Consider the following 25,607-nt stretch of genomic DNA (forward strand, 5'->3'; position numbering starts at 1 on the left):
TCACATTGTAGCTTGGAGGGAAAGAGTCAATCAATCGGTGTCTCCTTTTATGAACATTTGAAGATCTGTACCTCTCTTGAAACTATCATGCATATGAACTATTCTGAAACCAATACACTTATAAATTACTCAGCAGCCATTACACATATGTACATATAATAAAACAACAACATTTGATTTATATACCACCCTTTAGGACAACACCCACTCACAATGGTTTACAAAGTATGTTATTATTATCTCCACAACAGTCACCTTGTGAGGTGGGTGGGGCTGAGAGCACTCTGGAAGAGCTGTGACTGACCCAAGGTCACCCAGCTGGCTTCGAGTGGAGGAATGGGGAATCAAACCTGGTTCTCCAGATTAGAGTCCCACCGCTGTGGAACCAGGTGGCCAGATCAGCCATGTCAAGGTAGGGGGCCATTTTCGGTGCTAGACTGAGTTTGTACAAGGCACTTTTTGCACCTGCTTTAACTTGCTTTTCTAGCAGCAGTGCTGGATGTAGTATAATTCTTACACTCTTAACTGAATCAAAAAGAGTCCAGTAGCACCTTTAAGACTAACCAATTTTATTGTAGCATAAGCTTTCGAGAATCAAGTTTTCTTCGTCCATCTGACGAAGAGAACTTGATTCTCGAAAGCTTATGCTACAATAAAATTGGTTAGTCTTAAAGGTGCTACTGGACTCTTTTTGATTTTGCTACTACAGACTAACACGGCTAACTCCTCTGACTCTTAACTGAGTTTGCAAGGATCTGCTGAACTTCATTAAAAGTGGGGAGCACAAAGTCCTTCAATATCTTCGACATCCCAACATCTGTCTTGTCTGGGTTCAGTTTCAATTTGTTCGCTTTCAGCTAATTGACAATAGCTGTCAGACAATGACTGAGGGCCTCTGCTGAATCACCAGAGGATTTGGATAGAGAGATATAGAGCTGGGTGTCATCCGTATATTGATAACATCCAGTTCCATAGCTATGAATAATTTCTTCTAAATGCCTTACATAGAGGTTGAATAACACGAGGGATAAGATTGTGTCGGTGGAACCCCACAAGGTAATTCCTACACTGAGGATGGTCTCCAACAGCAACTCTTTGAGTCCATTCCATGAGGAACTATTTAAACCAGTCCAAGGCACATCCCTTGATACCCACTTTTGCCTCCAAACACCTCGAACAGCATGGCATGATCTACTGTATCAAAAGCTGCAGACAGATCCAAGAAGAGCAACAAAGAATGTCGACCGTTGACTGCATTCAGATAGAGATCATCCACTAAAACCATTAGAGCCATCTCTGTCCCATAGCACAGCCTGAAATCAGATTGAAAAGGGTCCAGGGCAACAGAGTTATCAAGGAAGGCCTGGAGCTGATCTGCTAGTGCTCTCTCAACCACTTTACCCAGAAAGGGTAGAAACTGGGCAATAACTGGCCACATCATTTTTGTCTAGGGTTGGGGATCTAAGTAGTGGGTAGATGATCATTTCTTTGAGTGGAAGACATTTTGGGTTATTGTCTGATTTATGATAGACATCAAGGCTTATTTATGTGCTGTTTACATGGTTTTAGCAGCCAAGACAGGCAAGGACACAGAGCATTAGTGGACTTTGCAGATGCGAGGATCCTGTCAATATTCTTTCCTTTATCCCCTAGAAGCTCCCTGATAAGTAGATCTTGTGCAGTGGAATTATTTAAACCTTAAGGGACAGAAATCCAAATAGAAAGGCTCAGTTGATTCCTCCTCATCACTGCAACAGACCTGAGATGTAAGAGCAAAATGAAATGGTTGTATGAGCCAAAGCAATCTCTTTCCTATTGTGGAAGTAGATAATTTTCTCAAGAATCTTGCTCTAGGAATAGCATCAAAAGCGCCTTTAAAACCCATAAAGTCAACAAAGAGATTATCATCAGGGAGAGAAGAATATTTCTCATCTAACTGGAATAGAAACAAACAACCGTCCAAAACAGACCAACTCCTTCAAAAGTCAATCTGCTCCCAATCGAGAACACATTGCTCCATTCAGTCAAGTAATTTTCTTTACAAATAAGAAGAGCATAACTTCATCCTTTTTAAAGATCTGGACTGTTATAGTATAGTATGCCTCCATGGCTTTGAAATAAATCCTGAGAAGTTTATCTGGGTAAACAACGGAGTCAAGAATATCAGCCCACCAACTAGGATGTGCCCTAAACACCTCATTTCAGATTAAATCAGATTTACTTTCCCCAGGGCTCACAGCCAGCTTGTGGGGCAGAAGATCTCAAATGACTAAAGACCCCAAATCCTGTGGGTTTAAAAGTGCATGGAAAAACGGCCCTTGAAATAAGTTTCCCAGACATAAGGAAAAATACAAGCAGGGATTTTTACTGGACCATTTATGGCCGAGTTGACAATAGACCAAAATGCTAGCATCATTAGAGAGCTTCAGTTCTTATGTAATACCTCTCTTTTTCTCAATTTAATCAAGTGCTTATAACTTAAGAGCTAGCAACTTGTTCAACACATGACTTTGTTATTACTTGTAAACTATATTTCTGAAGAATCCTTCTTTTAAGGAGTCTGCGCTCCTTATTAAAGCATAAATTACGTTTGGAAGGAGCTAGTGATTTTTTAGTAATTAAGTAATTTTAGAAAAATTAGTAATTTTAACAAATAATGGTTCAAATAAGTTAATTAAATTTTAAAAGATAGCTAAATCAGCAGGAGCCCCTTGAGGCAGTGCCCTCTTATGCGTAATCACTGCTGGAGACTCCATTCCGGCACACACTTAAAATAGCTGGTGTAGGGCTCCAAGAGACACGAGTCAGACCCTTATGATTTTGATATACCAATACCAACTGATGGTAAGCTGGCCTTAAGCAATGAATACACGATAGTTGAACTAAAAGGCAGATGGGTAGATGATCACTGCCCAATGCCCACATAACCACATTCATATGTATAATTAAAGGTAAAAATGCTATGAAATGAGGAGGTTATCAATTACACTACCACCCCTCAGAGCTAAAATCTCCATTTGGATCAATCTCTGAAGGACCATTTACTATTATCAAGTTTCTCTGAATACCTAATTGATCCAAAAGTAAACGGGCAGTGTTTATTGCAGAGTACATGGAAATTCTATCAAATCACACAGAGATAAGAAAGACTTCATTCTAAGGTTCTATCCATTTTTTAAAAAAAGACCATTATCACCATGCTTTATCCTTGCATTGAAATTATGTGCCATAAGGATTAAACTGGCTGGGTCATAATTTTATGTATCATTAATATTTCCCCCAGAAGAATCCAATTTTATGCACTGCTGTTTGTCTTGGCTGGTGGAACATAGATGGAAAATAAAAACAAGGAGAAGGAATTCAGTTGTAAGTTAAGTACAAGGGACAACTTTTCTGCAACAAGGTGCTCAAGAGATTCTGTATACAGGGAGGACCTGTCAATATCTGTCACTGGCAGTGGATCAAAATGGTCCATCAGCAGACCAGATGGTGTATTAAGGATTTCTTCCACCTCACCTAAATTACAGCCAGCATCCAGACTGCGAAATAACAAAGGGCAAATACGGGTAAAGTTACCAATAAAGACAAATGCCCCCGTACGGGAAAGTAAACTAATTAAACCACTATTTATTTCAGGTGTGAAAACAAGAACGAAATCAATGTGTTGTAATACATAGACACAAATTAAGCCTGTATTTGGCATGCAATGGAACTGTAAGGATGGATACACTCTCCTCCAATTACAGATTAACCAGTCCATAAACACAAAACACCATAATTAGTCCTGGTGTGACTTCTTTTGTGGTGGAATTGGTCCTGGTGTAATTTCTTTTGTAGTGGAAATTATTGAATGGTGATCCCCACAGAAGCGGGATGAAAATAAACGATGATAAACTCCCAACAGGATACCGGATGTTTTCCTGTTTCACAGCATTCTTGTTCACGGGAATTGCTTCTCTGTAATAAACATCAAAAACATAATGACCCCTACCTGCCACCTTTTTACAACAGGATTCTAAGTATGTGTTTACTCACTTGGTTCCAGCTGACAAATTTCACGACCACATCTCATGCTTGGTCAAAAGCTGGTGCAGAAATGCTCTACAAGCCAAGTATTTAACATAAATCATAAGGTGAAATCTTAAAGCTACAGTTCCCTTTTTCCACGGCTCCAATGACTTACACAGTTACAATTCTCAAGTCATTAACAGCAATAGCTCAAAATGATTTTACTACACAAACCCTGAATAGTCAACGAGGGTATTCAGACCAAAAGGTCCTAAACAGTCTACTCAAAAGTCCAGTACGCCTCCCTTCTCATTAGTTCCTTATTGAACTCCCTGGATCTTTCCTTTTGAATGACCTGTAGAACTGAGAATCTGAACTGTCTTTCTGTGTTGTGATGGTCTACAAAATGATGTGCATCAAATGTTGTGCATCAAAACATTTATTCCTTATCCTGGAAATATGCTCTTGTATGTGCACTTTAATCTGCCTGCTTGTGCTGCCAACATAAATGTGTGGGCAGCTGCATTCAATAATGTACACTACCCCACTGGTACTACAGGTGGAGAAATGATTTAAAGGTATCTCTCGGCCCGATGTGGAGACCCTAAAGGTCGCCCCCACGGCCCCCAGATTACACACATTGCACCTCCCGCACTGGAAGTGCCCTTTAGGGCAGGATTCTGTGGTGCTGATATTTGTAAAGCGGGAACGGACCAACCAATCTTTCAAACTGGCTCTGCGACGAAAACCTACCGATGGTGGGTCCAGGCACCCAGGTAAATGACACACCAGGTGCCAATGTCTCTTGACGATCCTACTGATGTCCCTAGCCAAATGTGTGTAATCCACTGCCCATCTGATGGAAGATGCCGTTTGATTGTATTTCTCCCTAAATAATTCTGGTCGCTGCCTGTGGGCTGCCCTATGCATTGCCGTGTTGATCACTTGTTCCGGATAACCCCTCATTTGTAATTCTCTACGATCTGCGACCTTCTTAAAAGGACGGATACCTATGTGGTCAGAATCAGTCCTGTAAGTGACCACATCCAAAAAATTGATGGAGTTGATACTACTGCTGGATGTGAATTTGATATGAGGGTGAATATTATTCATCCATTCGGTAAATGTATCGATGGACGTGCAATCTAAATATATGCAGTACACATCATCCATGTACCTCTTAAAGAGATGAATCTGAGAGTAGAAGGGGTTGACACGCGGGTTCAAAATGCTGTCCGCTTCTAATTTGGCCATAAATATATTTGCAATGGATGGTGCTGCGACACACCCCATTGCCACCCCTTTGATTTGGTAAAAATATTCTTGCTGGAATTGAAAATAATTCTTTTCAATAAAAATGTCTACAAGAGACAAAAGAAACATTACCAAATCATTTTCAAGATCTCCTTGACGTAATGCTAACTCCACCACGTTTCTAATGTCACCATGTGGAATGGATGTGTATAGGGCTGTCACATCCATGGTTAACATCATGGCACCAGGAGGTAGCCATTTGCCCTCCACTAATTTAATAAACTCTTTTGTGTCCTTGATGTAGGTGTCCATACTAAGGACCGCAGGCTGTAAATAGTGGTCCACAAACTGTGCCAGTGGCTCCAAGACTGAATTGCTTCCAGATATAATAGGCCTGCCTGGGTGGGGGGGAAACCTCCTTTATGAATTTTTGGCAGGATGTAGAAGCAAGGGACACGTGGAGTTGTATTTATCAAAAATTTGCTGACATCTGCGGAAATGATCCCTAATGCAAAAGCCTCCTCTACCGTCATCTTGATAATTTTCATAATGTGACTGGTAGGATCCTGGTGAATGGGGAGATAGCTCGATTCATCACTGAGTTGGCGGGATACCTCCCAGAGGTAATCCTTGGTATCTAAAATAACAATTTATGTTAAATACTTGGCTTGTAGAGCGCTTCTGCACCAGCTTTTGACCAAGCATGAGATGAGGTCGTGAAATTTGTCAGCTGGAACCGAATGAGTAAACACAGAATCCTGTTGTAAAAAGGTGGCAGATAGGGGTCATTATGTTTTTGATGTTTATTACAGAGAAGCAATTCCTGTGAACAAGAATGCTGTGAAACAGGAAAACATCCGGTATCCTGTTGGGAGTTTATCATCGTTTATTTTCATCCCGCTTCTGTGGGGATCACCATTCAATAATTTCCACTACAAAAGAAATTACACCAGGACCAATTCCACCACAAAAGAAGTCACACCAGGACTAATTATGGTGTTTTGTGTTTATGGACTGGTTAATCTGTAATTGGAGGAGAGTGTATCCATCCTTACAGTTCCATTGCATGCCAAATACAGGCTTAATTTGTGTTTATGTATTACAACACTTTGATTTCGTTCGTGTTTTCACACCTGATATAAATAGTGGTTTAATTAGTTTACTTTCCCATATGGGGGCATTTGTCTTTATTAGCATCCAAATTGCAGCATATTCCTGCTATTTTGTCAGCAAAAAACATTGCAAAGGTGTTAAAGCTAATTGTCTTTTTTTGAGACAACACAGGTTCAGGAGTCAGAAGGGGTTAAGACACCTTAAAACAGCTGGGATAGTTGTTAAGCAGCCAGTGCAACGGGTACAAAGTCATAATCTTTCTCTGCTACTATGACCACTGCTTAATAGGTTTTCTTCTAATGGGATCTATAGCATGCTTTATCGGATTCAGTGTGAATTTTAGTGGCAGTGTCTTTCTAGAAATCTTTCAGCTCTCTTTAGGTCACCGAGCTCCATGGTAAACCCTGGGATCGGCTTCTGCCCCAAGAGAGGGAGAGGTTGATGAGGAGCATCTTGTCAATATATTTGAGGAGCCTCATATTCCACACTCCCACAAGGGCGTAGACTTTCCAATTTCCCAGGGGGGGCTGGGGCCGGGCCAGAGGTATTGCTATGCCAGTGACATCACAGGGAGGAGCCAATGACATCACAGGGAGGGGCTTCCTTTGCCACCATCTATGGAGGCGGGGCCATGGGAGATTTAGGGAGGAGCTCCGCACAAATTTAGGGGGACCCAAGCACCCATGGGGACCCCCTTAACAATGCCCCTGAGCTGGGCCAAACCTAGGAAAATGTGGGAGTTGGTCAGAGGTTATAGTGCTATTTCAGCGATCTCTTGCTGTGTCCTGTTTTTGAAATTCACTTTTAGGATAGTCACTTAATGATCTATAATCATACATACCACGTGTATAGGACAAACCAATGGTCACAAATTTGACACTAAGAAAGGCGACACAGAAAAGCCTGTGAGGGAACATTTTTAAAGTTTTCCTAGACATTCATTTACAGGAGTCTTGATTCTGCCTTATTCATAAGGGTGACTTAGTACTGAAATTTACTAAATTATGGCATTGCAGATCCCTTCGTTTGGTAAATGCATGGTTGAAGTCTAAACTAGGGCAGAATACAAAACAGTTGCCGTGCACTCGATTTCTGAGCAGTGTACAGAGTGCAAAGTAGTAGCAGACTCCCATCTTTTCACTTTAAACTCATATCCTATAAGTGAGTACAATGCACATTTTGAGGCAATTCAGAACAGTGCTAGTCATGACCCCAGGAAAACTCGCAGTTATACTACCTAGGATTTTATATACCATGCTTTCTTAGCACACTGCTTAAACTCCACCTTAAAAAACATTATTAACCAAATCACAGCCTGAACACAGGGCAAAAGGAAATTTTTAAAAGGCCTCTGATCTGCACACACCCCCCTTCCAATCTTGTTCATGCAGATAGGGCTGGCTTCTCATTGCGTCAGAGAGACAGCACTCGTTTTTAGGAATTGTCCTTTTCTGCAATAGATACCACCTCTCCATTTAAACATGGAATGGAAATTGAAAGAGTTTAGGAGTGGCTGAAGCAGCCCCCCCCCGCATACATTACCATGAAAAAAACTAACTGTTCTCCCACACCCAGCAAAAAAAAAAAGCCACAAACAGAACAAACAAACAAACAAAGAAGAAGCTATTTCAATAAGGAAACATAATGCCTACCCTTTCCCAGTGTTCCATTTCCAAAATACAATGTAATGATAAGGTTACTGGAAAGTAAAATAGATACTCACTTTTTTCCCTGTTAAAAGGAATAGAAACTGGTCCTTAACAGAGTAGAATTGACTGCAGAGAAAACGTGATGATGGGTGGCTGGAGCATGCTGGCAGGTGTGTGTGTATAAGTTTTAAAAGGGAAGCAGTTGTTGAAAAGTTTTAGTTTTAAAAAAGAAGTCAGAGTTCTTTACTATAGAAACTCCATACTTTGATAGGAAAGCGAAGAGAGCTTCCTACCTACAGATCTGTTCTGAGGAGGAAGTCTTCATGAGTAGACATGGAAATGGAACAAAAAACAACAATGAACAAGCAGGTTCGTGATTCGTGGGTTTCACGAACCACGGTACTGGATCAGTTACGAACCAGTTCGTGGTTCGTGGGGTTTAAATGCCCCTTTCTGGCCTTAACAGCGGCAGGGAAAGGGGCATTTAACAGTTTAAAGGGCCCTTTCCTGCCTTGCAAGCAGCAGGTCCCTTTAAACTATCATCTGGCAGGTGGCAGGGGGGATCCCCCCCCCCGCAGCCTGCCTGGCAGGGCCCTTTAAACTGCCCAAACCTCAGCCCCCCTACTGCTGGGATGCTGCAGTGCAGCATCCTTCCTTTCCTCCCAGGAGGGGCAGGAAAGCCATTTTCGGCCTCTTCCACCTCCCTGGGGGCCTGCAGCAGCCATTTGAAGGGCAGGAAGGCCGTTTTCAGCCTCTTGAAGGGCAGGAAGGCCGCTGGGGTTTGGACAGTTTAAAGGGCCCCGCCAGGCAGATCCCTTTAAACTATCAGCTGGCAGGCGGTGTGGGGGGGGGGGGACCTGCTGCAGCAGGGTCCTTAAAGGGGCAGTTTAAATGGCCATTTAACTGGGGAAATGGCCATTTAAACTGCCCCTGTAAATACGACCCAATAAACCAGCATACAGTTAGTGGAAGTTCCGTGGAAAGGAGCTTCCATGAACACTGGTTTGTGAACCCCGAACCAACCTGGTTCGTGGGTTTTTTGGGGTCGTATTTAGGTTCGTGCCCATCTCTACTCCTGAGTAGTAATCTATATATCAAAGGGCAGTAAAGGAATAAACAGTAAACAGATGCTTTGACCTGTCTATCTTTCTAACTCTCTGGTTTCTCCCGCTCTGAAACCTGAGGAATGGGACAGCATTAGAAGTGGAATCTTCTAACATTCCCTGAATGTAAATTGTAGCCATGCACTTACATTGCACTTATATCCAACAGAGGTCTTGCAATCTGACTGTTGCTACATTGAAAATGGGTGGAGCCAGCCAGGGTTAAGGACTAAGCTAATTAGTGTGCCGTAGTCAAAGGTATTTTAAGGCAGTGTATAAATTCTTTTTTATATAAAAATTATTTTTATAAATATAAGCAGAACAGAAAAAAGAAAATAAAAACAATAGCACAATTATAATTATATCAAAAGAAAAAGAGTAAACATAATATAACAAACTATAAATAACTCATGTTTTTTATATCCAGCACATATCAATCCTTGAATGTGTTTGGTGTCTGTCAGAAAAGAAAGTATAGTCTCCAATATTCAGATTTTTGATCCTACAAGCATCTTCCAATTGTAACATTTCCATACAATTAAACACATTTTGGAGAAGGTGGGGGGAAGTGAAGAGAGGGGAGAGACTTCTGAGGTAAATGCTGTCTGGATTTATGGCTGTCAAAATCTCACAGGCTCTCTGGTCCTTTCTTTTATTTATATAAACCGCTTCAGTCGCCCACAATGTAAAAGAGACAAGCTTGGATGATAGTTTGTAAGCTTTGTGTTCCCTTTGTAGGATCAAAAATCTTTTAGACATTTAACCCACTGAAGCCATCATATACTATTTAAGATATTACTTCAAAAATAGTTTCTTGATAGGAGGGGAGAGAGCACATTTTGGGGAAGGTTGCCTTCTTTGGTTTGTTTTTTCACCTATCTTTTTCTGAGATCCATTACCCCATTCATGTCTCCAAAGATCATTATCTTCTTGAAAACTGAAAATGGAGTGGAAAACATTTTCATGAAAACTTTCTCTTGCATTTTTTGATGCATATATTGTTGCTAGTGTGTAAATCTTGCCTTCCAGGAGCCTGATTTTCAAAATCAAATATCTTCTATCAGAGTCTCTTAATTCTTCTGTAACATTTATTTGTAAATTGTTTATACAAACTGCCAGGGCTTTTTTTCAGCAGGAACGCGGTGGAACGGAGTTCTGGCACCTCTTGAGTTCTTTCGACCCTCGGCGAAAATGGTCACATGGCCAGTGGCCCCGCCCCCTGATCTCCAGACAGAGGGGAGTCTGCATGGAGGGCAATCTAAATTCCCCTCTGTCTGGAAAGCAGGGGGTGGGGCCACCGGCCATGTGACCATTTTCGCCGAGGGCAATTTAAACTTTAAAAAACTCCCCCCTTGTTCCAGCTGACCCAAAGTGACGTCATTGTGTGGTCCTGAGTTCCACCACTGAGTTCCACCACCTCTTTTCCCAGAAAAAAAGCCCTGCGAACCGCAATACCTTTAAAAATGATAAATTCTTAATAAACACACTAATACATACAAGCAAAAAACAAGAACAAAGAGCCAAAGAATCATAGAAATTATAATATGATATAACAGGAAGGGGGGGACAATCCTGTGCTTCATTGGCTATTGTAACTGAGACCCTCATGTGAGATCTGAGGGGGCTTGAGCACCTTAGCCCCCATGTAGTTCACTGGCTGCCCGGGGGAGGCTCAGCCCCCCCTTGCCAAATCCGGGGGGGGCTCGAGCCCCTCAGCCCCCCCGTAGTTTACACCTATGCACTCCCACCACTGCCTTAACAGAGAATCTGTTACAAATTCTAAAAACCCCCAGAGCATTCTGGAATCCTAAAGGACCCATAAGCCTCCATGGGTGGACCTTGTTAACAGCCTCTCCTTTTGCAGGTAGGGAGGTCATATTCATCTTTGTTTTCAGTATATAATGGTCAGACCATGGTTCAGGCTGAATCTCCAGTCCAGAAAGAAATATTTCCCTCAAAGTTTCAGTACAAAAGATTAATTTCAAGTTGGCACCTTGTTTATTTGTTGAGCCAGTCACTATTTGAGAGAGGCCCAAGGCAGCCAAATAAAACTGTACAGTCCTGGGCCAGCCCCGACATACAGTTGTGTGACTGAACTGAAGTCTCTTAAGCTTTCTGTGATTATATCAGCAAGCAGGAATTTGAATGGAGTGCAGAGTGTGTACCCTGATGGAAGAAAATTCCTCATGAGTTCTCAGATGGGAAATAAGGTTTCCACACACAGAGGGGAAGTAAGGTTTGTTCCCTGTGTAAATTCTTCAATGGGCTGTAAGTGTTCCGCTTCACCAGAAAGGTTTTCCACACTCTGAGCACTGATATGGTTTCTCTCCTGTGTGGACTTTGTGAAGGAAAACATGATTTGTACTGGGTTTTTCCCTTCTGTTGGTTCTTTGACGGGAATCAAGTTTTCCACTCTTGGTGAAGTTCCTTCCTTCTCTAAGCATATATATGGTTTCTCCCTTGTGTGCATTCTTTGATGTTGTATAAGGATATTTTTCCTTCTGAAGCTCTTTCCACACTCTGAGCATAGATATGGTTTCTCCCCTGTGTGGATTCTTTGATGGGAACTAAGGGCTGCACTCTGCCTGAAGCTCTTTCCACAGTCTGTGCATGTATATGGTTTCTCCCCTGTGTGGATCATTTGATGTTGTCTCAGATTATCCGTCCTTCTAAAGCTCTTTCCGCACTCTGAGCATTGATACGGTTTCTCCCCGGTATGGATTCTTTGATGAGAAATAAAGTTTGACCTCATACTGAAGTTCTTTCCACAATCTAAACATTTGTATGGTTTATCCCCTGTGTGGATTCTTTGGTGGGCTGCAAATTTTCCACTCCACCTGAAGTTCTCTCCACACACTGAGCACGTATACGGTTTCTCTCCTGTGTGGATTCTGTAATGGGAAGCAAGGGTCCCCTTGCGACCAAAGCTCTTTCCACACATAGAGCATTTATATGGTTTTTCCCCTGTGTGGATTCTTCGGTGGACTGCAAGTTTTGCACGCCACCTGAAGTTCTCTCCACACACTGAGCACGTATATGGTTTCTCCCCTGTGTGGATTCTGTAATGGGAAGCAAGGGTCTGCTTGCCACCAAAGCTCTTTCCACACATAGAGCATATATATGGTTTTTCCCCTGTGTGGATTCTTTGATGGGAAATAAGTTCTGCATTCCACCTGAAGCACTTTCCACATTGTGAGCAGGTGTGCGGTTTCTCTTGGGTGTTCGCATTTTTCTTTGAAACATGTTTTTTGCTTCCCTTAGAAGTCGTATGTTCTGGTTTCTCCCCTGAGTGGATTCTTTGATGGGAACTAAGGGCTGTACTCTGCCTGAAGCTCTTTCCACAGTCTGTGCATGTATATGGTTTCTCCCCTGTGTGGATCATTTGATGTCGTCTCAGATGATCCTTCCTTCCAAAGCTCTTTCCGCACTCTGAGCACTGATATGGTTTCTCCCTGGTATGGATTCTTTGATGAGAAATAAAGTTTGACCTCATACTGAAGTTCTTTCCACAATCTAAACATTTGTATGGTTTATCCCCTGTGTGGATTCTTTGGTGGGCTGCAAGTTTTCCACCCCACCTGAAGTTCTCTCCACACACTGAGCACGTATATGGTTTCTCCCCTGTGTGGATTCTGTAATGGGAAGCAAGGTTCTGCTTGCGACCAAAGCTCTTTTCACACATAGAGCATTTATATGGTTTTTCCCCTGTGTGGATTCTTCGGTGGTTTGCAAATTTTGCATGCCACCTGAAGTTCTCTCCACACACTGAGCACGTATATGGTTTCTCCCCTGTGTGGATTCTGTAATGGGAAGCAAGGGTCTGCTTGCCACCAAAGCTCTTTCCACACACAGAGCATTTATATGGTTTCTCCCCTGTGTGGATTCTTTGATGGGAAGTAAGCTCTGCGCCCCACCTGAAATTCTTCCCACACTCTGAGCAATGATACGGTTTTCCTCTTCTGTGGTGGAGCTTTTGATGTTGAATAAGGCTGCCCTTCCTTCTGAAGCTCTTTCCACAATGTGGATACGTGTGTGGTTTCTCCTCTGTATGCAGTGTTTCCTCTAAGAGAAGGGTTTTTATACTCATGGCATTTATCATACACTCTGATTCTTCTAATGGCTTTTCTTTATTTTGCATTCTCTGATGTGACGTAAGGTTTGATTTCCCAGCTAAGAGTTTTGCACATTGAGTTAAGTTATTTCTTTTGTTTCCTGTATTAATTTCTTCTTGGACTGAATTTTCCTGGAAATCCACGCCTTCAGAAGCAATGGATTCCTTGCTCCAGTTTGATTTTGATTCAGTTCCTCCTCTCCACTCTTCTCCCCTTCTGTGGCATTCTTGCCCTGTAGAAACAAAGAAGGAAACCAGGTAGAGAAATAGAGACTCTTAAGTAAAAGGAAAGCAGCAGCCTTAGCCAGATTGCAGCCTCTCCCTCAGCAGCATCTCTTAACATTTCCCCAGGAAAGTCAGGAATGGAACAGAAGCAGATTACTTTTTGGACACAGAACAGGGAAGGAAACTCATCGATGAAACTACCTTCTACTGGGACCAAGCAGCAGTCTACCAAGGTCACTCTTGTCTCCCCTGGCTGGCAGTGGCTCTCCAAGGCCTCAAGTGGAGGGCTTTCCCATCACCTCCTTCCTGACCCTATTAACTGGAGATGCCAGGAACCAAACCAGGGACCTTCTGCATGCAAAGCAGATGCTCCACACCTTGCCCACCACTAGGCCAGAGGAAGATCTCTTTAGACCTCCCCAGTTCCTCCAAGAGCAAGCCAAAAGGCAGCCTGCCACAGCCACATAGGAAGCCTCCCAATGTAGCTTCAATAAAGGGGTCCGAGAGGGGGCTCCATGTCTCTGTGAAGAGACCAACTCCTTCGCAGTGAAGGATAGGAAGGATTGGAACACAGCAAGGCTGTGGAAGAGCTGAAAGTTATCTTCTAAGGAATCGAGTGTTCTTATCAGAACATTGAATGCATTGCCCAATGAGCTCCTGTTGGAATACTGGCAATTTGGCTCAATTAAGAGAGAAGATCAAAGGAAACGGAGCTGCTACTTGTGACTCGAGGTTGGACTAGATGACCCTGGAGGTCCCTTCCAACCCTATGATTCTATGATTCCCCTGTGGCGCACAGGGGAAGACCGACAATATCATCAATTCTTGCTCTCCCTATTGGACAACAAAGGGTAGCAACATACCGAGAGTGATCAGATTCCTGTAATTCTCCTCCTTGACTTCCCAGTGCAGAGCCCTTTGGCCAGGATCCAGCAAAGCCCACTCCTCCTGGGTGAAACAGACAGACACCTCCTCGAGAGTCACCAGCCCCTGAAAGACAGAAAAACTTACAGATGATATCACCATCCAAAACCAGAATGAAGCAGAGGTGAGCAGGATTTCTCCTGAACATGTGCAGCGGACTTCTAGTGACTCAGACTGCTGGGCTGCCAAGGTCAGTATTGCCCACTCATACGGGCAGCAGCTCTCCAGGGACTCAAGTGGAAGATATAAAGCTTGAGCCAGGCCATTCCTAGTGAGCCATTTCGACAGAAAGGGAAAAGACGGGGTCCACCTGGGCCCAGGGGACTGGCAGAAGATACAGGCCCCTGGGATGCCCCCAAGGAGTCCTTCCCTACCTGGTCTGGTTGCTCAGGAGATGCTTCCCGTCCCCCACATTGGCTTGAAGGTCCACCCATCAGCGTCCTCCCATTGCCTGTGTGAAAAGCAAAGGAGGTGAGAAGAGACTGATCCTGCTAACTGCTTCTCCCAGTTCCGTGTTTTGATTCTTAGATAGGGGAGATCAGAGACCTGCATGCTTCAGAGAGCCCTTTAGGGCACTTGGAGAACTGTGTTTCACATCTCTCTATGGACTATTCTAACATCTCAGAAAGTGCATATGACGCCCCCCCCCCCCCCGCCAATCTCTTGCCGTCATGAGTATTCGGCTGACACTCACCATGTAGCTCCCACCCCGAGACGAATGTTTGACGTTTGGAATCTGAAGGTGTGTTTTTCAACTCTAAAACACTTTTAAATGACCAAACATGTTATGAAGGTAGAAAGGGGAGTGGGAAGTATTCCGTGTTTGGCAGGGGGTGCTAGACATACGATTATCTGCCCACTAGGTAGAAATTCTGGATGTGTGCTCAATGCATGGACCTCTCGGCTCACAAGGGTCAGTTTCGTTCCCTTGAGGCTAGGGTTGCCAGCCTGGAGAAGCTGAGGGAGGGAGAGAAGTTGGTGGAGAAGACCTTCAGGGACCTATCAGAACTTCCCACTCCTTCACTGACAGGTCTTCTGCGGTCAGGGAGAGTGAAAGTCTCGAGGTTGGAGGGCATCACGCTGAGGAGGACGGACATGATCTGTTCCTCAGATGACGGACTTATTACACTCTCTTGTACAGACTATACCCCTCTGGGATTGGAGAGAGGTGGGCTTTTGATAGTGGGAGACCCAGTTATTAGGTATACAGAGAGCAGGAGATGTGAAGGGGATTTTGATTGCACAGGGACCTGCCTGCCTGGTGCAAAGCTTGTGGACATCATGCACTGTCTAGACAGGTTGATAGTCATGGTGCACATTGGCACCAATGACACTGAGGAATGTAGAAAAGAGCAGGCATCCAGTAGCACCTAGAAGACTAATGAAATTTGTAGTAGCTTTCGTGAGTCACAGCTCACTTCTTCAGATACCTGGTAAATGTTTCTGAAGAAGTGAGCTCTGACTCACAAAATCTCCTACTCTACCACAAATCCTGTTAGTCTTATAGCTACTACTGGACTCTTGTTCTTTTCTGCGGCTACAGACAGACTAACACGGCTACCCCTCTTGATCTATCCCTACTGTGTGATCCTGGAGGAAAAATGTAGGTTACTAGGCAGGAAGTTAAAGGCTGCCCTGCCAGACGTGCTCCTGGTTCCCTGTGCAGGGCCAACTAGACAGGCACAGAATAGGGGTCCCTGTGCGTGGTTGAGAAAGTGGTGCCAGGAGGAAGGGTTTAGATTTCTTAGGCAGTGGGGAACTTCCTGGAGCATGCGGAAGCTGTGTGCAAAAAAGAGAAGCCTCACTTGAGCCGGCACTTCATATCCCAAAAGGTGGCAGGACAAGTTTTAAAAACTAATCTCAGGGGGAAAGCGGACAGGAGCTGGGGAGCCTTCTGTTTGGGACAAGGCAGTCCAAAAGGCAGTCCAAACAGGGTACTGGGAGCACAATGAAACTTGGGAATGAGAATAACATGGCAAAGGAAGGCCATGGGTGGAGGCAAAGGGGCCAAGAGCTGGCAGGGAGGGACACACCGGGCAGGTGTCTGTAGGCCAATGCTAGAAAGCTCTGAGCCGAGATGGAGAGCTGGAATGCTTGGTGCTAAATAATGATGTAAATATAATGGGTGCCTTTAAAACATGGGAGGACTGGGGAAATCAATGGGATACGCTCATCCCTGGGAATACGCTCTTTAGACAGAACAGGGAGGGAGAGGCTGAGGGAGGGGTTGTACTGTATAGCAAAGAGGGCACAGAATCAAGTAAGGTAGAAAATATTAGGAGAGTTTTCCCAGAGAAAGCGATATGGCTAGAAAGACTGGGCTATAAAGACTGGAAACATTCAGTCTACATTTGAATTCTAAAAAAAGAGATGTCAAAGAGTGCAGCGACTATCAGACTATAATGTGGAGGGGGGGTGGTCATTGCCTCCTGCTCCGTGCCTAACTCTGGCCCGGTGAAGGTGGAGGGATGGGTATTGCCACCTGCTCCACATCTGATCTTGGCTGGGTGAAGGGGGAGTGGGCATTGCCACCTGCTCCACACCTGATCTTGGCTGGGTGATGGGGGGGAAAGCATGGCCTTCTGCTCTGCTCATAATCCTGGCTGGGTGAAGGGGTGGCAGGCATTGCCTCTGCTTTGTGCCTGATCTTGGCAGAGACATGAGTGGGGAAAGCATGGCCTCCTGCTCAGCGCCTGATTCCGCCCGGATGATGGGGGGAGGGAGAGCACGATGGTGGTTGTGGATTTTCCGGGCTGTATAGCCGTGGTCTTGGCATTGTAGTTCCTGGCATTTTGCCAGCTGACGAAACGTCAGAAACTACAATGCCAAGACCACGGCTATACAGCCTGGAAAATCCACAACAACCAAACACACGACTTGGTGAGAAACAATCCCCCCGCATTGGGTGGGGGTGGGTGGGAATCGAGAACAGAAACTAGCAAGCAGCAAGTCAGGTCTTTAAAACAGAAAAGGAAGGCAAACCAACAGCAAGAGGAAAAAATTTGTCCCCCCCCCCGACACACACAAAAATATCAATTCTCTCAAAAATGGCAAGCAGGAGGAGCTATTCTCTCTTGCTTTTAAACTACTGTGTGAGGCGATGACAACAGGAGAAAAATGACCCTCCCGCCCCCGAAATCAGTCAGTAAAAATGAACAGCAACTGTCTAGAACACTAACACTGAAATTCAAACAAACCATTTGGCAAAAGTCAAAGCACTCCCCCACAACAGTAAAAGCAATCTTTAAAAGGTTAACTGTAGGACAAACCTTGTCCCTTTCCCCCCTACCTCCCCTGCCCTCAAAGACAGGAAAAAACAGTGAGTCTACTACTCCAGCAAGCAGGCAGGCCTTTTCCTCTGGGTAGTATGCAACAGCAGTAGGCAGGCAGCAAAAGCACCGATGAATCCCAAAGGCAAAGAGAAGAGAGCAGGCCAGGCAAGAGAGCCAGCAGCACTCAGCAGAAGTTGCTGTCCAAGAAGTTGCTCTGACCCAAGCCTGCTTTTTAAATTCCTTGCAGGCAGTTTTAAAAAGTCTCTCTTCTTCTCCGAGAATCCCATTGGCCAGACAAGGAGAGATCCTGCATGGATTGGCCACTTATTCCTCTCTCCCTGCCTCTCTCCTCCCCCTTCCCACTTGGGGAAAAAACATGGAAGAAGTCCCGGAAGGAGGCAGCCAGAGGTTGATGCCGTGTTTCCCGGATAAACCTGAATTTATCCAGGCTTCTTGATCTGGGTTTCCAGATCAGAGCCAGTATTCTCTAACTGACCTGGGAAAGCCAGATTTAGCACGATTGGCAAAAATCCGTCTTTTGGGGCCAGTTCACAGACTTAAATTGCACATCTCTAAATCCAAGGATATGTAAACTTCCAAAGAGCAACTATGGACTAAAACAAGCCCATAAAGGGCACAGAGTGAACAAATGAATCAAATGCTCATTAAGGAAGGACTGAAACAAGACAGCGCAGAACGTCGCTACATGAGCATGAAAGGAGCCAAACCGGCAAATATTTATATGGGGGAAAGTACCTGAAACAACAAGGAAACCTCTGATGCACAACAAGCAATACGGAGAAACAACTGGAAAACTGTTGTATGTAAGCACAGTGACACAGCTTGACATCACAGCAGCTACGAGCATACTATGCGGGAAAACTGAATCACCAAGCAAAAGTGACTGGATCTCAGATAAGAGGCTGGCAAAATACCTCAATGGCACTGAACGTCTGAAACTAAAGTTACTACAAAGTGACAATCCCAGACTAGTGGTATGTCTGGATGCAGACTGGGCAGGAGATGCTACAGACAGAAAGTCCACCCGTGGACACTTGTTCTTCTATGACAGTGGAAAACAAGGAACTATCACCGGGTCCTCTACTGAAGCTGAAAATGTATTGGCATTGGAAATGTGCAGACAATGCAACTGGATGCTGCAAGACTTTGGGACAGATGAACCCAAACTTATAAAATTCTTTGAAGACAATCAAGGCTACATGCATAAACTTTGCAAAGACAAAGAAGATCAACTCCAGAATTAAACACTAAGCACCATGTAGTAAGAAACATGCAAGAAGAGGGGCTTGTTGAGTTACAATGATTGCTAATGTACTCAACAAGCCACTTGCCTGAGAAAAATTTGGAAGTCAATGTAGAAGATGGATCCTATGGACTTTGTACAGTAAACCTTGAGAATGGGTCTTGGAGAAGCAAAGTCTTGTGTACAAAAATGGGGGGGGGGAGCAAGGTCTAGTTAGATGGGACCGTGAGGGCAGTACCTTCTTCCTTTCCTTGTCTTCGGGCAATATCCTCCTCCTTCTCAGAACTCTCTAGAACACTCTCTTGCCCAGCAAGGCAGCTAGGTTTCTGTCTCTCCTTTTCCCCATCTAGGATGTTAGTTCCTAAATAAACCTTGTCCAGAAACTAGCTTAGTCGTAGCCCATTTCTTGGCTAAACTTTGGTTCAGGATTCTCGGCCAAGTCAGGCGTCAAAAGAGACCTCTCGGAAACGTCATGAAACTTGAAGCTAGAAACCAGGTGTGAGGGAACTCATCAAGGACAACATTAAGGAGAAGGAGTTTTATCCTCTGCGTTCCATCTCATTAGAGCTCTGCTCAAGTGGGGGCTCATCGGCATGGTCACCTGCCTTAGATGATCTACCTCACAGAGCTGAATTCATGACTAACGTCTGGTACAGCTGGAGATTCTTTCCTCAGACTTATAGGAGAACTGGTGGCAGTGTTTTACTTTGAGGTGCAAGGACGCTTGCCCCCCAGAAGTCTGCCTTGACCTTGAACCCCCCTCCACCAGCCCTGGGAACCTGAGGTCAGCGTCCCAACAGCTGCATAGTCACTCTGCCAACACTGATTACGCCCTCAGATTTTAAATTCACACTCCTCTTAGACTAACCCTTCTCACCCTAGCCCAACTCGCGACTCTCAGTCTTCCAAACCTGCCTTCTTTCAACCAGATCTTAACTCACTCCCAGAAAAGAGCTCCTATTGGCTGGTTCATTGCACTGCTCTGATTAGCTCCAATCTCTGGGGTTCATTTCTGTGCTCTGCCTCTCCCAGGTGGGTATACGAATATTTTAAATCAATGAGCTAGCAAATGCTTTCTTTCCTCAGACTGGCTGTTTCCACTTTCCTCCTTGCCAGAAGCTGAGACAACCACTTTTCCATGGAGAATTCCTGGGAAAATACAAAAGCATCCCAAAGAAATGCACAAATGGAATCCTTACCTGTCAAGTTGGCACATCTGTCAGTCTCCCACATTGTCCCACAGAAGAATGACTTCTGCCCTGGATTGGATGGTACCTTCTCTGCATCAGGGAAATCAGCAGTCCCTTTGGAGGTTCTCTGAAACTGGAGACAAGAAAGGGGAGAGGGATTAGAACAGGAAGAGGGCAGAGAAACACCTGGGAAAGGGACATTTCTAGACTGATTTCTCAAAAAGGTTGGGCACTTGGAGCAAATGGACTTCTAGAATAATCTTTTGAGTATTCTGCTTAACTGAGTTCTCAGGATCAAAGCTCCTCACCTGTCCTCCTTGCTTCTCCTCCTCTGCCTGGCTCAGGAGGAAGCCTTCTGCCAGGGCCACCGCCTGGGAACTGCTCTCCGGCCCGCATTCCCTGACCCAGCTCTCCATCTCTGGGGGCAGGACGGCAAGGAACTGCTCCAGGAGCACCAGGTCCAGGATCTGATTTTTCGAGTGCTGTTCTGGCTTCAGCCACTGACGGCAAAGATCATGGAGTCGGCTGCAAACCTCTCGGGGCCCCTTGGCCTCCTGGTAGCGGAACTGCCTGAAGTGCTGGCGCTGTACATCCCCGCTAGTGGTGCTCCCATCCAGGGCCTTCTGTGCCATTGTTTCCCTGAATTCCCCTCTGCCCCCAGCCTGGGTGGCCTCAGGGCCTTTGTCTGCTTCAGACCCAGATGATTCTTGCTTTCCCATCTGTCCCCGATCCAAGAAGGGTGAAGGATCTTCTTCCTCCACTGCCAAGTCCTTTCTGAAGGCTCCCAAGTCCTGGAAAGACAAGAAGATGCTTTGTTAGCAAAGGCAAGGGAACACGGAAGTACCACACTCTCTTCTCTGTGAATTTGCCTGTGCCCTGTTGAAGGAAATCTGAAGTAACGTCCATCACCACATTACGGGACACTGGGCTTAGAAAAGCTGCTTAAGGTCCCTTAGACTGGAAGAAGGTTTCACGCTTGGGCCGGAAGGAAAGATGGGTTATCATTATTTTAATAATCAAATAAACAAACGCGCTTTGTTCAGTGAAGGGATAGGATCAGGGTAAGATCCACTCCACTGAATAAGTTTGTTCTTTGTTAAGTAAAAATGACACAGCTTCTTGGACTAGATTTTTAAAGACTACAGGAGACAAAAGTTCAGTCTCTGCAAAAGAATATCAGAGACATTTGAAAATTTGCCTGACCTGTCAGAAGGGAGGGGGTCAAGACAGAAACTCCTGTGACGAGCCTCAGCCCCACGGGCACAGCCTTGTATCCCCACCACAATGAGTGGGACATGAAGGTGCACATGAGAATCACACCAGAGCTCTCCCAGAAGATGCTGCTAGTCAGAGGGACGGAAGACGGGGGATATCCATATGATATGAATGGATCCAATCAGACATTTTATCAATAGTAAAACAGGATAAGACATGGGAAAATAAGACATTAATGACAAGGAAGACATGGTGTAAATATATAAGATGGGTAAGGGGAGGAGAGACCAAGCAAATTTTATTAACGAAACTCCAAAGAGTGTGCTCGTGGTTAAAGATATAAGGCAGGTGATTCCTATCGTCGTTCTTCTTGGGGGGGGGAGCTTGTATCGGATGTATGGATAGCTAAATTTATTCTATATGTACCCACTCCACTGAATAAGTTTGTTGTTTGTTAAGAGAAAATGCCAAAAAACTACAGGAGGCAAAAGTTCACAGTCTCTGCAAAAGATTATCAGAGACATTTGAAAATTTCCCTGACCTGTCAGAGGGAAGGGGGTCAAGACAGAAACTCCTGTGACGAGCATCATTAACGTCTAAGACATTAATGACAAGGAAGACATGGTCTAGATATACAAGATGGGTAAGGGGAGGAGAGACCAACCAAATTATATTAAAGAAACTCCAAAGAGTGTGCTTGTGGTTAAAGATACAAAGCAGATGATTCTTATGGTAGTTCTTCGGGGGGGGGGGGGAGAAAAGGGGGAAAACAAGCTTGTATCGGATGTATGGATACCTATATTTATTCTAAATGTATACATACATGAAGTATAGATTGTATGTGGTGGCAATATTAATGCATACATCACTATAATAAAAAAAGGTTTTTAAAAAAAGGAAGATGGGATATGAAATTGGGCACTAGTTACTAAATGAAAGAGGGAAGATGGCTTTCGTTCTTACAATCTCCTGAATTTGTTTCCTAGAGATTACACTGAGGGACTAAGTTCAAGAAATATGGGAGAGGAAGAAAAGGGCAGCTCCACTTCCAGGCCCAATTCTTACCTTCACAGCCCTTTATGCTCTACCTTCTTCAAGGACCAGCTCTTCTCTTTGGGCAGAAATCCTCAGAAATCCTGTCCTTTACAGACATGTTTTCCGTAAGAGGCAGGGCCTTTTCAGCTATGGCACCTTAGCACACAAACTCCATAGTAGCCTGCCTGGTGACAGGCCCTTTTTTGTTTTTGGGCAACCATGTTAAAACCGGATCATAGCTGAGATTCATTTTAACTGGCCAACCTTTAATACTGTCAGATTTCACCATCTTCTAAGTATTTTAGAATCTTTGATGGCCGCTTTCAAACTTTGTCATTGCTGTGGATGCCTGAATTATCGTTATTACTGAATGCTCTTTGTACTGTGACTATGTTGTGTTCCTATTGATGATTTTGTATTTCAGTGTTCCAAGATTTACTCAGAAGAGCGACCTTTGGATCTAGTACCGCCTTAAAGTGGGTCTTGAAGGTGCTACTGGACCTGAATCTTGCTCCTCTAGCGGAGACCAACAGAGTGACTCTCCTGAAACGAAGGTTTCTCAATATCCATATATGTTGCAACGATTGTTTCTTTTCCAAGTCATATTTTCTTTTGCTTCTTTGTTTCCTACAATATCTCTTCCCTTTCCCCAGTTTTCTCTCAGATTGCTAAAAGTAAGATTCCAGTATTTGCTTATATTCACAATGCTCTAGGTAGGCAACTAAGGCATACTTCTTAATTCCTAAAATATGCCAAATGGTACAGATACCGATGCAAAACCATGTATTGTGCATTGCTTGATGTTAAGGCAATAATCTAAATGTTGATGTGATTAGAATTTAACCACTGAATTCTGCCCTCCCTTACAAAAGCAGTATTTTCTTATTGATTCCGCCTTTTAAAAACGTTGACATCTTTCATGCAGGCGTAACTGCTTGAAATTGAAGGAAAGGAGTTTTGAGGCCCTTGGGGATCATTTCCCACTTCTGGAGAACCTCATTTGCTCTCAGCTCGGGGCTTTGCCGTCCAGAGTAATCAGACACCGCCGCCCCCCCCCCCCCGACTCGGCCAGCTCCGCGTCCATCATTTACAAACAAGCTACGGGTCCTTACGAAGATGCTGGTACTGGGGGGAGTCCCACTGTTCATTCCCCCCCTTTGATGAGTGTGTGCGTGTGTGTGTGGAATATGCGTTCCTGCCCCGAGCCAGCCACTGGACCCTAAGAGAGCCCACCCGAGGTCAGGCCCGAAAAGCTCCCGCAGCCGGCCAGCCCCCCTTCCCCGCCTTTCCTTGGCCCGCAATCCCCCTCCAGCCTCCCCGCTTCTTCTTCCCATCCACCCTGCAAATCTCCCTCCCTCCCTCCCTCTCGGGGTCTCTAGGGGGGCTCTGGCTCCCTCCCCTGGATCGGGACCTGCCCCTGCCCTTCCGCCCACCCCCGAATGCCCAGCCTTGCACCCCCCCCCCCCCCTTTAACGCACCCGGGTTGGCAGAGACGACGCTGCTGCATCCGTGGGAAAAACCAAGGCCACTTTCTCACCGGGGAGAGGGGTGTGGGCCGGAAGTGACCTCAACGCCACCCTTTCCTCCCTTCTACTCTAGGATTTCGAGCTCGCTCCCCTTAATCATTTCAGTACCGGTGAGCAGAAAGGAGGGGTTTGCTGCCGTGCAAATCGACAAGCCCGAAAAGAACCCAAATGACACTTTTTATTAATTAAGGCCCACCCGAGGACAGCCAGCAGGGCGCTGGTTGCTGAGGACCCCGGGTTCCCTTCGCATCTGCATACCCGCTCAGCATAGGCGGCCTTCAGCAGGGCTTGGCATCATGTCCTGACTGAGCAATCCCGCCTCTGACCCCTAGTTCGTCTAGGCTCCTTCTCAAGCCTCACCATCACCCTGTCGGCCTCCTCCAGTCTTGTGGCGGTGAGTTCCGTAAGTTAACAGTGCATCGTGCAAAACAGCATTTCCTCTTCTCTCATCAAACAATGCTGCTCATCAACTCGCATCATTCATTCTGAACCCTGCAGTAAAGGGAGGAGAGTCTCTCTGTGTCCACTTTCTCCTCTCTTCCTGACCAGCTGCTAACTCCACATGGCAGATAAATGTTATAGAGATGCAACCCACCCTAGAAGTGGCTTCTTTTATGCCCGGCTCTGGAAAAGTGTGGAGTCTCAGCAACATCCTAAAAGGTGCTGAACTGGAGGGGAACTGTCCCGTAGTTAAGGGAATGCTTGTGTAGGTAAAACCACCAATTATACATGTAAGGGGTTGTCTTAAGGGGTTTTGCGCACCTTGTAGGCTTCTTGTGTTGTAAACAAAATATCAAAATAAAATAAATTTTGGACTTGGTGTGTGTGTGCACACACATGTGTGCGCACACACATGGTGCACATGAGATAAACATGTTTTCAAGGAATGCATAGTTGGGCCAACATACAGCACATTACAGAGACATATCAGTGCATAGATAAGAGGTGTGGAATTGCTTTTGGAGAGGGGTCTAAATTTAAATGTTGCATCAGTAACCAAACCAAGCTTTTAGCTGCAATGCCACATTTTTTTACACATCACAGAGTCCGAATGCAGAGTCTCGTTCTTCGGACTGCATCTGAAGAAGGGAGCTCTGAGTCAGGAAATCTCCCGCTGGAATAAATGGAATAAATGTGATGTGTTTGCTGGCCATCAGATTGTGAAAGGGAATGTGGTGAGGGAGGTGGGAGAGGTCAACTCCTCCCTGTGGTCTAGACGCTTGAGACCCGAGCCGGCTGAGTTCATCTCTCCTTCTCCGTAAAACACAGGCCTGAGAAATTGCTTCTCCCCCTGCACATACTCATCCCATTTAGGGTATTCCTTTTCCTTTGCAAGGGAGACAAACATTGTGTCTTAGGGCCTGTTGGCAACACTGTGCTCAGAGGCTGACCTGTCTCACACCCCTGTTGCGAGCTTTAGTGAGGACCCAGTTTTCCCAGGAAAAAATAATTCTATTTTGTTTTGGGAGGCACTGTAGCTTCGGTACAGTCTTCAAGGCCAGCCCCACAAATAGCTCATTGCAGTAATCCAATCCAGATGTTACCAGGGCATGCACCAGAGTGGTAAGATTTTTCCAGCCCAGGAAGGGCCATAGCTAGCTTACCAGCCAAAGCTAATGAAAGGTACCCCTGGTTGCTATTACAACCTGCTTATCCAATAGAAGGCCCATGCCCAGGAGCATCCCCAAGCTATGAACCTGCTCAGCAGCCATTACACA

General features: G+C 45.0%; 1 protein-coding gene across 1 annotated transcript; it reads right to left on the reverse strand.

Annotated features, from left to right (window-relative positions):
- Positions 1-9,481: 9,481 nt before the first annotated feature.
- Positions 9,482-23,904, reverse strand: LOC129327050 (zinc finger protein 271-like). The gene is made up of 6 exons (XM_054975472.1): positions 23,842-23,904; positions 20,422-20,904; positions 20,123-20,246; positions 14,762-14,838; positions 14,327-14,453; positions 9,482-13,471 (listed from the first exon to the last, which is right to left on the reverse strand). The coding sequence occupies exons 2-6, from the start codon at positions 20,830-20,832 to the stop codon at positions 11,322-11,324; spliced, it is 2,889 nt and encodes a 962-aa protein (XP_054831447.1). The 5' UTR covers positions 20,833-20,904; positions 23,842-23,904; the 3' UTR covers positions 9,482-11,321.
- Positions 23,905-25,607: the final 1,703 nt, after the last annotated feature.

This window comes from Eublepharis macularius, chromosome 4, assembly GCF_028583425.1.
Source record: "Eublepharis macularius isolate TG4126 chromosome 4, MPM_Emac_v1.0, whole genome shotgun sequence".
Classification (NCBI taxonomy): domain Eukaryota; kingdom Metazoa; phylum Chordata; class Lepidosauria; order Squamata; family Eublepharidae; genus Eublepharis; species Eublepharis macularius.